Raw genomic sequence first — 15,278 nt, 5'->3', positions numbered from 1 at the left:
TGTTACGGAACCTCATGTACAGATGTATATGTAGGCTAACATGCCCTGTAAACAGCATCATATGTGTGCTGACCAACCCTGTACTAAGCTCAGTCAGGTTCTTTTCTAGTTTATATACTAGAAATATACTAGAAATATACTAGAAATATACTAGAAATATCCCGATAGTGACACTGCCATTGGTATCTGTATAATCGGTATTTGTATCCACCCGCAGGTACTGACCGACCCCTCCTGCTTCCCTACGTCATCATTTCCGGGTTTGCCATGAAAGTATTGTTTGACTGCGGGTGAGATGAGGACACATGTTTTTAGAAGGTCAGTGGGGCTCCTCGTCGTCTCCGTCGTGATTGTGGCGTGTGTTTACGCGTTGCTTGCAAGAAATGGGTCCGTCAAGCAACTTCCAAAGCCGAGACCGGCAGAAGAGCACAGACTCCTGTCGCCGGAAACGTACACATACCTTCTCAACCAGCCTGCTGCCTGCAAAGTCAGAAAACCCTTCTTGGTCTTAATGGTCCCAGTGGCCCCTCATGACTACTCAGCAAGAGAGGCCATCAGGAAAACATGGGGTACAGCCAGCCAGGACACCCTCACCTTGTTTTACATGGGGATCACTGAGGGGGGGCAGGCGAGGAGTACCCTGTGGGAGGAAAGCAGGACTCACTCAGACGTCATCCAGATGAACTTCCTGGACACTTACAAGAACCTCACCATCAAGACCATGATGATGATGAACTGGCTAGCCACTCACTGCCCCGACGTCTTCTACGCCATGAAGGTGGATGCTGACATATTCGTGAATGTCTTCTACCTGGTCAGGATGTTGAGGAGTTCTCCAAGGCGTGGGTACATCACAGGGTCAGTCATAAGCCATGGCAAACCCCAGAGGAACGCTGCCAGCAAGTGGGCACTTTCAGAGCAGATGTACCCCGAGGACAGACTACCGACGTACGTATCCGGTGCGGGCTACGTCTTCTCGATAGACCTGGCTGCCGAGATCTCCAGGGCGTCCAGGTTCGTCCGGCTCGTCCCTTACGAGGATGTGTACGTGGGGCTGTGCCTGCGTGTGCTCGGTATCCGGCCCGTGTACGGAAGAACCTGGCTGTTCAAGAACCTGTTTGAGATCCGGAATCTGGAGTATGACAGGTGCAGGTTCGCTGGACTCGTGCTTGTCAACGGCTTTCAGCCTTCCCAACTGCTGCAGGCCTGGAAGGATTTCTCACAAGGCTATAAAAGCTGCTAATTTCTTCCGTTCTATACAGTCTTTTTCACACACTGTTTTTGTAATTATTAAGCGAGGGCCACATACTGAAAAATGAAAGGATGCAATGGCCACTTGGATATTTTGGAAAGTAACACATGTAGATATGCTAAGAAGTTACATATATTTCAAGAAAAAAACACATCTCAGATTTGTGATATACAAGTAGGAGACAAAGCCTATTATTAGCAGGAACTCTGGTATTTTCTCTTTTTTTCCCATTTTTGCTGCTGTTTGTTTAAATTTTCCAAATATTTCAACTTTCTTCTTGTAAATGTTGCTCTCGTAATTATGACTTTTTCCCATAATATTTGGACTTTATTCTTGTAACGTTCTAACTTTTTCCGCAAGCTAATTCTCTAAAAATGGCCACTGGATTCGTTGTTTGGCTTGTTTCTCATATTAGGGGTTTCAAAAAATAATGTCGTTTTTTCTGTAATAGTTCGACTTCATGCTACCAAAAAGTTATTTTTCCTCAAATTACGATGTTGTTCTTGTAAAATTACGACTTTCGTTCGATTCTAAGACTATCATCACATAAAATTACAGCTATTTTTTTACATTTCGGCTGTTTTTTAAATTTATTTTTGAACTATTTCAACTTTCTTCTTGTAAATTTTATTTTCGGAATTATGACTTATATGAATTATCATTTGTTGTTTTGTTTGTTTCTCATAATATAATAACTTAAAAAAAACGCTTTTTCTTTAATATTTCAATATCATGGTACTAAAACTAAAATGTTATTTTTTCTCATAATATTCAATTTCTCGTAAAATTACGACTTTTTCTCGTTACATTACAACATTTTTCTCGTAATATTTTGACTTTATTGCCGTAAAATGACTGCTTTTTGTCCATTTCTGCTGTTTTTTATTTATTTTCCCACTAATTCAACTTTCTAACTTTTTTCCGCAACCTAATTTTTCCAATATTTTACACATTATTTTGATTTGCTTCTCATACTATGACTTTAGAAAAATAACATTGTTTTCTTTAATATGTCAACTTTATACTACTAAAACAATAGTTTTTTAAAATCAGAATTACTGCATTATTCTTGTAAAATTACAGTTTTTTCTTGTTAGAATACAACTTCTGTGATTGGTTGTTGACAAGTCCAGGGTGTACCCTGCCCCTCGCCCAAAGTCAGCTGGGATAGTCTCTAGCATACCCCTGCGACCATAGTGAGGACAAGCGGCATAGAAAATGATTGGATGGATGGATTACAATTTCTTTAATACTTTTTTTTTATATATTTTGACTTTTTCTTGTAAAATTACTCCTTTTTTTCCATTTCTGCTGTTTTTTTTAACTCAGAAAAATAGAACTCTTTTGTTCTGTTTTTCCTAATACTATGACTTTAGAAAAATAACGTCTTTTTTCCTTAATATTTCAGCTTTATACTGCTAACGTAACATTTTTCCTCATAATCGTAGGACATTATTCTCATAAAATTGCAACTTCTAGATTACAAGTATTTTATTTTATTTTATTTTATTTTATTTTATTTTATTTTATTTTATTTTATTTTATTTTATTTTTATGCCAATAAAAGAAACAGCTGCGGGCCACCAATGGCGCCGGGGCCACAGTTTGGACACCCCTGACCTATAACACAAAGTTCAGTTTGTATCTAACACCTTTTTTAGACTTTTTTTTTATTATTATTACAAAATTAAACACCTCAAAATGACCCTCACATTCTTTGATTTTTCCGTATGCCACCCTTGGACGTCCTTGCCTTAACACAAACAAAACAACAACATGATTTGGTTTGTGTGATAAATTGTTTGATAACATGTTTTTTTGTACAATTCATATACTGTAGAACATGCGATGAGCGAATGTGATGCCGGGCAAAGGACCAGAAGATAGCCAAACTAATCCTCAAATGTAGCTGGTTTTTACATTTGAGTGCAACGTGTATGACTTTACTTTCAGAGCTGCTAGTTGGAATGAATACCTTTTAGTGTCTTGATCCAAATAAGTGCTGTGGTTGCGTACCAAAGGAAGTATCCGTTTTACTGTATCTGCTATCAGTGCCTGCTGGATTTGTGTTCCACATCCTGTAAGTCAGAGGTTGGATGAAGAAGTTGACATCATCTAAAGTCTTCTTTGAAAGCCTGCATCTGACCAGGTTGTGGTGTTTTGGTTCTTAACAGTTGACATACTGTACAGTGTACTGCTGTTGCGCTCCTTGGCCAGTTGGTGGCAGGATTGACCTGACAATCTGGCTTTGCCTTTAACTTGCTGTTGCTGCTATAACTCTACCATGTACCAAAGTACCTTATTTATATCCTAGATATAGTGGATAGAAAATAACTAATTTATTCCATCAGGAAAATGTATGAATGTCTTGAGTCATTCACTGAGAAAAGTGAAAGATGGTTGTGCGGAATATTAGTTGCCTTGGAGTTCATGTACTAACTACGTGGGCAGTTTCTGGTTCCACTTTTTGTCGAGCATGTACTGAATTCACACTGTCCACAAAATAAAAACAGTAAAAACATGTCTTTGTGTTATTGAACTATTGTATTCTTAAGAACATGATGTCTGTTTTTTATGCTTTGCTTTTTTTCCATCCACGTTCCGATGATTCACGATTTCTTGGATGAGTAATTCTATAAGTTAACCTCAATGGTCATTTAAATCAGGGGTTCTCAATGGTCCTGGGACCTGGGACCCCCATTTTCCAACGCTCCTGCACTCGTGACTCACTTTTTTTTAAAGTCAAACGAAGCAAATGTATTTGTTTTTTAAAAATACACATACAGTAATCCCTTGTTTATCGCAGCTAATTGGTTCCAGGCCTGACCATGACAAGTTAATTTTTGCAAAGTAGGACTACTTATTTATAAATAAAATATTTTTGTAGTTAGAGCATAGACACTTTGTTTACAACCTTCTAAATCCATTTTTTTTTACATTAGAGCCCTCTAGACATAAAATAACACCCTTATAGTCACCTTTACACTCCTATTACCCAATATAGTAGACATAATAAAAGAAAATAAGACATAAATGACTTGCGCTTGTGTGTGTTGCTTGCCACGCTAGTGGACCTCAGTGACGTCGGGGGTTCAGAGTTGAGTTTGAGCTTGCCGTAACCTGTGTTTGGGATTATTGTGGCTGATAAGAGATCATACAAACCTGGAATAAAAGACTGTTGTTCCGACGATCAAGTCTGGTGCTTGTGCGTATTACCCAACATTACAGTAACATTACTGACACCTAGTGACCAGTGTAGAATACTACATATTGACACATCTTTCAATGTGTCCTCAGAATATCTTTTATGTGTATTTTACTCCATTTAGCCATTTCATGCTTGAAAATGCTCCATTTTAGGCAAAGAAATATGTCAAATTTGCTTAAATATGCATTTTTTTTGTTGCTAATCATAGTACGTATTCAACCACGAAACAGCATGGTTCAGACATTTATTTTTGAAAAACCGTGATAGAGTGAAGCCATGAAATTCAAAGCGTTCAAGCATTCAGTGTCGAGGGATTACTATATGTATTTATATGATATATATATATATATTATATGTATATATATATATACAGTGGGTATGGAAAGTATTCAGACCCCTTGAAATTTTTCACTCTTTGTGTCATTGCAGCCATTTGCCAAAATCAAAAAAGTTCATTTTATTTCTCATTAATGTACACTCAGCACCCCATCTTGACAGAAAAAAACAGAAATGTAGAAATTTTTGCAAATGTATTAAAAAAAGAAAAACTGAAATATCACATGGTCAGAAGTATTCAGACCCTTTGTTCAGTATTGAGTAGAAGCACCCTTTGGAGCCCATACAGCCATGAGTCTTCTTGGGAATGATGCAACAAGTTTTTCACACCCGGATTTAGGGATCCTCTGCCATTCTTCCTTGCAGATCCTCTCCGGTTCTGTTAGGTTGGATGGTGAATGTTGGTGGACTGCCATTTTCAGGTCTCTCCAGAGATGCTCAATTGGGTTTAGGTCAGGGCTCTGGCTGGGCCAGTCAAGGATGGGCACAGAGTTGTTCTGAAGCCACTCCTTTGTTACTTTAGCTGCAATTGTCCTGTTGAAAGGTGAACCTTCGGCCCAGTCTGAGGTCCCAAGCACTCTGGAAGAGGTTTTCCTCCAGGATATCTCTGTGCTTGGCGCATTTATCTTTCCTTCAATTGCAACCAGTCGTCCTGTCCCTGCAGTTGAAAAACACCCCCACAACATGATGCTCCCACCACCATGTTTCACTGTAGGGACTGTATTGGGCAGGTGATGAGCAATGCCTGGTTTTCTCCACACATACCGCTTAGAATTAACACCAAAAAGTTAAATTTTGGTCTCATCAGACCAGAGAATCTTATTTCTCATAGTCTGGGAGTCCTTCATGTGTTTTTTTGGCAAACTATGCAGGCTTTCGTGTGTCTTGCACTGAGGAGAGGCTTCAGTCGGGCCACTCTGCCATAAAGCCCCGACTGGTGGAGGGCTGCAGTGATGGTTGACTTTGTGGAACTTTCTCCCATCTCCCTACTGCATCTCTGGAGCTCAGCCACAGTGGTTCTTCTTTACCTCTCTCACCAAGGCTGTTCTCCCACGATTGCTCAGTTTGGCTGGACGGCCAGGTCTCGGCAGAGTTGTGGTCGTCCCAAACTTCTTCCATTTGAGGGTTATGGAGGCCACTGTGCTCTTAGGAACCTTGAGTGCTGCAGAAATTCTTTTGTAACCTTGGCCAGAGATGTGCCCTGCCACTATTCTGTCTCCGAGCTCCTTGGGCAGTTCCTTTGACCTCATGATTCTCATTTGCTCTGACATGCACTGTGAGCTGTAAGGTCTTATATAGACAGGTGTGTGCCATCTCAAGAAGGATCAGAAGAAATGGACAGCATGTGAGTTAAATATGAATGTTGCCTGCAAAGGGCCCGAATACTTCTGACCATGTGATATTTCAGTTTTTCTTTTTTAATAAATTTGCAGAAATTTCTACATTTCTGTTTGTTTTTTTTGTCAAGATGGGGTGCTGAGTGTACATTAATGAGAAATAAAATGAACATTTTTGATTTTGGCAAATGGCTGCAATGACACAAAGAGTGAAAAATTTCAAGGGGTCTGAATACTTTCCGTACCCACTGTATATATGTGTATTTTAAAGTTGAAAAAGTGTCTACCCCCTTCCTGTTTTTTTATTTTTTTTGCACGTTTGTCACATTTAAGCGTTTCAGATCATCAAGCAAATTTAAATATTAGTCAATGACAAACACAACTGAACCCAAAATGCAGTTTTTAAATGAAACTTTTTATAATTAAGGGAGAAAAAAAATCCAAACCTACAGTACGTGGTCCTGTGTGAAAAAGTGATTGCCCCTAAACCTAATAACTGGTTGGGCCACCGTTAGCAGCAACAACTGCAATCAAGCGTTTGCGATAACTTGCAATGAGTTTCTTACAGCGCTGTGGAGGAATTTTGGCCCATTTGCAGAATTGTTGTAATTCAGCCACATTGGAGGGTTTTCCAGCATGAACAGCCTTTTTAAGGTTATAATAATAAATATATATTAAAATGACCTCATTTTAAACAAAAAATAAATAAAATATTAATTATGTACATTATATACAGGTATAGATATTTTTTTTCCTTTTTAGAATTGTGAAATATATGCATTTTTGCCTACGTTTAGGCATGTAATCTACTGACTTTTTTAAGTCAGAAGTAGCCATTATTGTTAGATTAAATAATTGTTTGATAGCTGTCCTTCAGCCTAAAGTGTACATTGGCTTGTTATTTATTATGTGCCTTGTGCTGGAGTCTATTCATTTCCCACACTGACTGAGTGGGAGTTGATACTTTGGGCCATTGTTTCTCACATGCGCCCGCGCACACACACTCCTCCCCTACTGTGTGCTGTGTTGTCTAGAAACATCTCATCAACACAAGCAGCTTCTAGGAGAGTAATCGGTGACAAAATATTTGTCTGGAGACTTGAATTCCTGCTGCCAAGTACCACTGAAAATGTGCATCAGTAGGTGGGCGGATGGATCTGAATATCATAGTAACGATACTTGTGATAATTTTGATATATTGTAGTAATATAAATCTAACAAATCAATCATGTAACAACACAAGAAAAGCACACTGACATATGTGAAAATAAACCTAAAAGGAACTGAAAATTATTGATATCACAATACACCTATCGATACGATGCTGGATCCACCCGCCCACGTCAACAGTGTTGTGATGGGAAGCTCGATGCCTTTGACAAACTCGAGTTAGTATGAGTGACTCACTGAAGTTCATCGGCTACTCGTATCACGCGAGTCACACGTCACAACGCGCAGAAACTCGGAGACGAATACCCGTGAGTCCTGTTTGAGTTTAAAAAAAAAAACTTGCGGGGTTTGAACGGCTCGTTCATGACTCGCACATCTTTCGACACGCGCGCACTGGCACACACATACTGGTGGGTGGAGTTGCATCCACAGTGGTGATGTTAGTGTGATGTGGTTCATCAGACAACATGAAACATTCATCCTCGAGCCAACCTCCGTTCGCGACAAAGAGAGAGAGAGATAATAACGCTCCACTTCTTGTTGTGGATATATGATTCGTTCACCACATCACCTGTTACAACTCACGCAGTCACTGAGGCGAGTACAATATTCGTTATTTAGTGCTCGTTCTGTTCTGCTGTTTTTCACCACAAATGTTGTCTTTTTTATCTGGTTGTCTGTTTTTAATTAAATATGAATGCATACAGATTGTAGCGTCAAAACTTAAAATACATGGGCAGCACTTTGATGTGCTGAAATGTGTCCTACACATCTTTGAGCTTGATGTGAACTCATTAAGTGACGTATAGGAAACATTTTGTTGTGGTAGTCATGTGACTGTATATCCCCGGGATACGGCTGCCCCAAAATGGCAGTGTGTCAGGTAAGCTAGATCATTTCCAAAAGCTCTACATACATTTTTCTTTTACCACGAAATCCCATTCAACACTTTTAATGCTTTAATGGAGTGTCAAATACTACAACTCAACTGTTCTTAGAACATTTCTTCAACGAATTTATGGAAAACAAGCTAGGAAAATATCGCTGTCTGGCTTGTAGCCTTAAAATTGCTATGGAAAGCCTGACGCGATGTATTGACAATCACAATAGTCACAATAGCAAAAAAAAGTTTCAATGACTTGTAATAATGTAAATCAACATTTTCTTTTCAATGCAATGCATTTATTTTAATATATTTGTATGTATATTATATTGAAAATATAAAATATTTTTTAATTTAATTTAAAGTGTTTGAAATTAATAATGTTATTTATTTATTTTTAAAATTAATAACGCGGCAGTGTGTTACGAAGGTGTGTTCCAGAGGAACACAGCAGCAAAGCTGGATTGCTTGTAGAAGATGTTTTAGATCAGGGGCCGAACGGGACCGCGGGAAGCTTTCAGGTGCAATGATAAATTAAAAAAAAAAAAAAAAAACACTTGTAAATCACTACATGAAATTTTATGTAATTGCATATCAATTTCGGAAATAAGGGCCATTATTTTATTTAAAAAATACTACACAGTTACAAATGCCATAGTTTTGGCGTTTATATGTTTGGTGCAAGCGGTGACCAGTCCCACTTTGTTCGATGGTCCCTGAACGTACCATCGTGCGTGTACTTTCTCTCATGCTGCACATATAGACCACTATATTTTTACCGGTTTTCTTTCACCTCATAGTTGGTGTCAAATGCTGTGATACTATGTGGGAATGCATAAAAGTAAGTTTTGATGACTTATTGAGTGTTAATGTGCACATTTGTCTCAAGTTAACACTGCCGTTTACCACACGCGTCCAACAGCAATGTAATAATCTCTCTGGAAAACAAACTCCAGGCTTGTACTGGTGGATGGTGGGCCTGCATTCATTTTGTGCTTTTAATTTGATGTTGTTCATGTCTTAGTCTTACACAATAAATGAGATTGCTGTAATGTACGAGCTACCCCCTGGTCCGCAGGAGATTTGTGGGAACACAAGCCCGTCCGTGGGTCAAAAAAGGCTCGGGACCAAATGATTTAGTTAAGTAAAGCATTTCATATTCCAACGTGAAAGATTTGTGAAGTCCAAAATGCTGGCACTTGCAGCTTCCTTTTGGCTCCATTGAGAGTTATTTTGCAGCCGTGATCAATAAGAAAAGCAGAGACTTGTGGAGTAACTGTGTTAGTTAGCAAAGAACTACATAGACAACCGCTGATGACATCATAGACGAGGCAACAGAGCTGGTGTATAATGACCTCCAGTTCTGGTTTCCATGCTAACACGAACAGGGACAGTTTGTGATAAAAATCTGTTACGAACACAGTTGGACTCAAGCAATGTATTAATAACATGACAAGGCAGGCGTCATATTGCACGCTAATCGGGAAATGTATGTGAACCGAGACAAAATTGTTTGACGTGAACTGAAAAACACAAAACGGTGCATACGCTAACTGAGGTTTCACTTTGCAATGTGGATTTTAGGCCATATTGCTCTTCGACTAATATCTATGTGAAGTACAGTTTACATGCTCTGTCTGTAATTCCATCGTTGGACAAACGCTGTGTGCCTCTAAAACGCTACGGGGTGACATTCGTCATTTCAGGTTGCGTGGGTTTTTTGTTTACGAAGAGGAGCATGGCACTTGCCAATAGCTAACTATTATTGATAGAAATACAGTATACAGTCAAACCTGTCTATAGCGGCCACTGAAGGGAAACGGCAAAAGTGGCCACTATAGACAGGTGGCCGCTGTAGACAGGTTGGCGGCCATTTTGAATTTGTGCGCACACATATTAACATGTATTGACAAAAAGACTGGAGCAAAACCAAGAGACATAGGGGAAAACGCTCTGTTGACACATAAACAGGTAGGTAAATCTAGGTAACAGCTCCGGTGAGGAAGCTAGTAATATCATTAACAACAATGAACCAGCGCCGCACATTCCACGGCGCTGGCCTTTCATCCGCCACAAATGTTAATTGACCGCAGCTGCGCGGCCACCAGGCATGAAGCGGCTGCCTCTTCCTCCCCGGAGAAGGCACAGCCCGCCAAATAAGAGCGCAGGACAGGGGACGCTCGCTCCTTGTCCTGCAGAACGTCACAAATTTCCATCTTTGATTTTTTTTTAAACATGATTTTAAAAGCAAGAAATAAAATTTTTTGTGAACGAGCCCGAGGATACAGTATATGTACAGGATACGTGTGAAGCAGTCATGAATGGGTGTGTGCGTGAACAATTGAGTGCGGAGGAGGTGCAAAGATCGTCGTAAACTAACAATACCATTGCTCCTTTCTTATTGAATGGGCTTCTAATCTCTAATTAGTCGGCAATTAAGTGATATTTTACATGTTTTATTCAGGTGTTTTGGCTATTTTAGAATCTATTCACGGCATTGCAAAGTGGGAAGATTACCGTTTTGGCCGTCATTGAATCTTTTCAGGGTGGCATTGCAAAGTAAGAAGACGGCTTTTTTTATGTCGAACTAGGACTCAGTAATTAAAGTCTACACACGACGGGTTCATTGCTTAAAATACGAAACTTTTTCATGCATGAAGCTTCTGGTTGAGTCGGTATTTTGGCCGACACAGAGCACCACACGACTCACGCCGTGTTAAAAGCCAGAGAATAAAAGTGGGTTTTAAGACGAGACTTAAAGCATTCAATTGTGGGAGCCGTCTTTACATGAGGGGGGAGATTGTTCCACAGCTTTGGGCCAACTACGGAAAAGGCCCGGTCTCCCCTGATCTTAAGTTTCGTCTTGGGCACCACTAGTTGGCCTTCGGACCTCAATGTGCACGCTAGAGTGTAAATTTGGATGAGGTCTGAAATGTGCTGAGGGGGCAGTCCATTCAAAGCCTTAAAAACAATCAAATCTTAAAATCAACTCTAAAACGCACAGGCAACCAGTGCAGAGAGGCTAGGGGTGATGTGCTCGCTTTTTTTGGTTTTTGGTTCCTGTTAAAAGTCGTGCCTCAGAGTTCTGGACTAACTGTTAGCGAGAGAGTGTATTGTGGCTTATTCCAGAGTAAAGTGCATTACAGTAGTCCAGACGTGACGAAATAAAAGCGTGCATGGCTTGTTTGAAATGTCCCAAAGATAAAAAATTATTTAATTTTGGATAAAACCCGAAGATGATAAAAACAGGATTTTACAACGGTGTTGATTTGTTTATTAAGTTTAAAATCATTGTCTATTATGACGCCGAGGCTGGTGGTTGTGGGGGTCCATGAGGGGGTCGCTATTATTCAGGAGGGTAACTTCTGTCTTCCCCTCATTGAGCTTTAAAAGAATTTGAGCCAACCAGACATTGACGTCGCTTAAGCACTTGAGAAGGGGTATCGAGGGGGCATGGTCATTTTTAGTGAGTGGCAAACACATTTGGCAGTCAAATGATAGGAGATGTTGATGTTTATTAAATATTGCACTAAGTGAGACCAGGTAAAGAGCAAATAGGATGGGTTCAAGAATTGATCCCTGGGGGACTCCACAGTCAAGGGGGGATGTGGACGAGATGGAGTCCCCACGTCCCACAGTAAGGCATCTCCCTGACAAGACCTAAACCAGTCAAAGGCAGTCCCCCTGACACCAACACAGTTTTCCAAGCGAGATAAAAGAATAGTATGGTCCACTGTGTCGAAAGCAGCAGTCAGGTCTAAAAGCACTAAAATGGCTGAACCACCAGAATCAATTCTTAAAAACAGGTCATTAAAAAACTTTAAAAGTGCAGACCCTGTGCTATGAAAGGCCCTGTAACCTGACTGGAAGGTGTCTAAAATCCTATTTTCTTCTAAAAAAGGCTGCATCTGTACAATAACTCTTTTTTCTAAAATCTTTGAGATAAAAGGTAGTTTTGAAATAGGCCGATAATTAGATAAAATTGAAGGATCGAGACATGTTTTTTTTAAGCAAAGGTTCAGCAGCAACTTTTTCCAAAAGGATGGCACAATACCAAATGACAGGCTGTTGTTGATGATATTACAAACGTAGGGGCCAATAGTTGCCCACCCCTAAAAAAGCGAGAGGGGGCTGGGTCAATGGGAGAGGAAGAAGGCTTAAGACCATCAACTGCCTTCGTAACAAAGGCCAGCGACAGGTTCAAACTGATAAAAAACTTTAGAGCACTGTCAAACTAAAAGAGGGGGGTGATATATTAGCCCGTATAGACGCAACCTTATTGTTAAAAAAGTGCAAGAAATTTTCGCAAGTCTCACATAATACTTCCAGTGTATTGGATGGACTGGGGTTTAAAACAGAATCAGTAGTTTTAAAAAGAAGACGTTAATGTTAATGTTGTTTGATATCAAATCAGAGAGGTATTTTGTTTTCTCAGCCTTCACTACATTTTGATATCGCCTCCAACTGGCTTTGAGGGTTTTACAGGAACCTTGCAGACAATCTTTCTTCCACCTGCGCTCAGCCTTTTGGCCTTCGCGCCGCGCTTCTCGTGTGACATCGTTGAGCCACACTTCCTGTTTAGTTTTAGGGCACATGGCTTTACGCAACGCTAGACTGTCCAGGACATCAGCACAGGTAGAAGTAAAGCAGTCAATCAGCTGCTCAGTATCAAGAGCAGCATCTGGAGCCATTGCAACCCGAGATACAGTGGCGAACAGAGAGGCAAAGGCAGAGGCCGTGCCAGGCCTGATGACACGGCCAAGGCGAGCAGGAGCAGACAGGGTGGGTATTGTAGTGTAAATCAAAATCAAACATGACCAGACTGTGGTCAGACAATACTGCATCCCCTACAAAGACGTTATCAACAGCCAGTCCATAAGTCAATACAAGGTCTAAAGTGTGTCCGTGCATTTGTGTAGCTCCTATAGCTCCTCCATTTTGCACCAAATTAAAAGCGTCCACTAACTCTAGAAAGTCTTACAGCATAGGCGTAAAAGGGCAGCAGACATGAACATTAAAATCGCCCACAATTAAAATTTTGTCATACTTTATCAACATTGCAGTGATAATGTCAGAAAAATCCAGAATAAAATCTTGTTTGGGTGGTCTGTAGATGACCGCGCACAACACCGGCTCAGTTTGTCGCAGTTCGAAGCAACTCACCTCAAACGAGAAGAAAGACACCATCGACAATGGCTTATGGTGTAAGGACGCTTTTAAAATAGTAGCAATACCTCCTCCACCGCTAGTAGTTCTTAGCGTGTTAATGAAGGTACAATCGAGAGGCAACAGCTCAGAGAACATCTACCCTGCTCAGCGGCCGGAGCTTGCCGGGGCTCACGGCGCCTGAAGTCCCATGAGGGCGGAGCGGACGCACTGCTCAGCGCTCATCGTGTTGCCCAACGATGGGCACCAGCCAGGCCCCAATGGAGGTGAGAAAGCGCAGAGAGATGAAGCGGTGAAAACAATCCTCAAAGTCCCTCTGAACATTTATGTGGGAACCTTGCCATCTTGGGAGAAAGTGCCAGCCAGTCTTTGAGCTTCACCAGTCTTCCACCTTGTGCCCCCCGATGTCTACATTTTCTGGGAAACGAAGGCTCTGCTCGAAGCAGAAACTCTGGCACATCAGACAGGTACACGCGACGTGGTTTGTTTGGCCCCCTTTGCTCTTGTTTCACATAAGCGGCCACAATGTCTTTGATTTTAAGTAATTCCAGTTATACAACAGCAAAGAGTCGATGGCCCTCACGACAAATAAAAAAAACGATCACAGTGTGCTGAGGGAAATGGCGAGCCAGACACGCCTGCGCCATCTTGGATTGTTGCTGTTGTTAAAATATGTTTGATTATGTTTCTACGCAATGAGGATGTGCTGAGGCGTCACTTCACATATTAAAAGTGTCTTCTAGAATGATCTGACACTTCGCATATTTTCCGGACTATAAGTCACACTTTTTTTCATGGTTTGGCTGGTCCTGCGACTTGTACTCCAGAGCAACATCTATGTTGTTTTTCACACTGACAGCCACGAGAGAACGCTCTAGGCTTGTGTGTCATGTTGTTACACTTCAATGCCCCTAGATGACACTAGTGTGTTAGGCGTCTGGGGAATATGTATGTTGTATGGAGGAGCTGTCGTTGTGCTATCGCTCTGCTAGAGACAAGATGTTGCCGCCCGCTCTGAAATAAAGCCACCCAAAGAAGAGATAAGTTTCTCTCTTTTTAGTTGATATATGAAGATATCACAGCCAGTATCTGCTACTCCTGTCACTCCTGTACCACTGAAAATGTACAATGTAAACATCAACTTATGAAGACAACTGAGGGGCTAGCCACACGGAAATGTTTTCAGGTCAAAACAGCAAAGTATTTTATCGTTTCGGCCTCTCATCCACATGGGAGCGGCTTTCTGGGTGACCTGAAACAGTATTTTTTGAAAACGGCTTCCAGAGTGGTCGTGTAGACAAGGCAATACAAGAATGATGAAAAGGGTTTAAAAAACAAAAAAGGAATTCAAAGACCTCATCTCCTTCAATGCCACAAAACTGCCCGTTTAGACTTTGCCAGGGAGCATCAAACATGGGACATTGAAATGTGGAAAAAGAGATGTTTTCTACCCGGCACAGTGGAGGGGGATCCATCATGATCCGGGGTGCTTTTTCATTCAGTGGAACACTGGAGCTTCAGGTGGTGCAGGGTCGTCAAAACGGCGGCTTACGTGCAGATATTGCAGTGGGGATCACTCATGACTGAGGGTCCTCGTCTGTGTGGTAACAGCTGGGTTTTTCAACAGGAAAACGCTGCAGTTCACAATGCTCGCTTGACCAAGGACTTCTTCAGGGAGAATAACATCACTCTTTTGGACCATCCTGCATGTTCCCCTCATTTAAATCCCATAGAGAACATTTGGGGATGGATGGCAAGGGAAGTTTATAAAAATGGCCATCAGTTTCAAACAGTTGATGCCCTTGGTGAAGCCATCTTCACCACTTGGAGCAATGTTCCCACTAGCCTCCTGGAAACACTCGTATCAAGCATGCCCAAACCCATTTTTGAAGTGATTAACAAGAACGGTGGAGCTACTCATTACTG

General features: G+C 41.0%; 2 protein-coding genes across 3 annotated transcripts in view; both read left to right on the top strand.

The window, feature by feature from the left end:
• Positions 1–271: 271 nt before the first annotated feature.
• Positions 272–3,755, top strand: LOC129179879 (beta-1,3-galactosyltransferase 2-like). Its single transcript, XM_054773684.1, has one exon. It carries the CDS (start codon positions 296–298, stop codon positions 1,241–1,243), a length of 948 nt encoding a protein of 315 aa, XP_054629659.1. The 5' UTR covers positions 272–295; the 3' UTR covers positions 1,244–3,755.
• A 3,970-nt stretch (positions 3,756–7,725) lies between these two features.
• The window catches only part of zgc:162952 (PKc_LIMK_like_unk domain-containing protein), a 28,757-nt gene continuing 21,204 nt past the window's right edge, over positions 7,726–15,278 (top strand). For both annotated transcript variants that reach the window (XM_054774705.1, XM_054774706.1), the window contains exon 1: positions 7,726–7,900. The gene's annotated coding sequence lies outside the window, so the exon portion shown is untranslated. The remainder of the gene's footprint in view (positions 7,901–15,278) is intronic.

This window comes from Dunckerocampus dactyliophorus, chromosome 4 (assembly GCF_027744805.1).
Source record: "Dunckerocampus dactyliophorus isolate RoL2022-P2 chromosome 4, RoL_Ddac_1.1, whole genome shotgun sequence".
NCBI classification, from domain to species: Eukaryota; Metazoa; Chordata; class Actinopteri; order Syngnathiformes; family Syngnathidae; genus Dunckerocampus; species Dunckerocampus dactyliophorus.
The sequence above is the reverse complement of the archived record's forward strand: the minus strand, read 5'-3'. Positions and strand labels throughout refer to the sequence as shown.

Coding starts and splice junctions, on each gene's coding strand:
- LOC129179879 (XM_054773684.1), top strand. CDS start 296: ATGAGGACACATGTTTTTAGAAGGTCAGTGGGGCTCCTCGTCGTCTCC.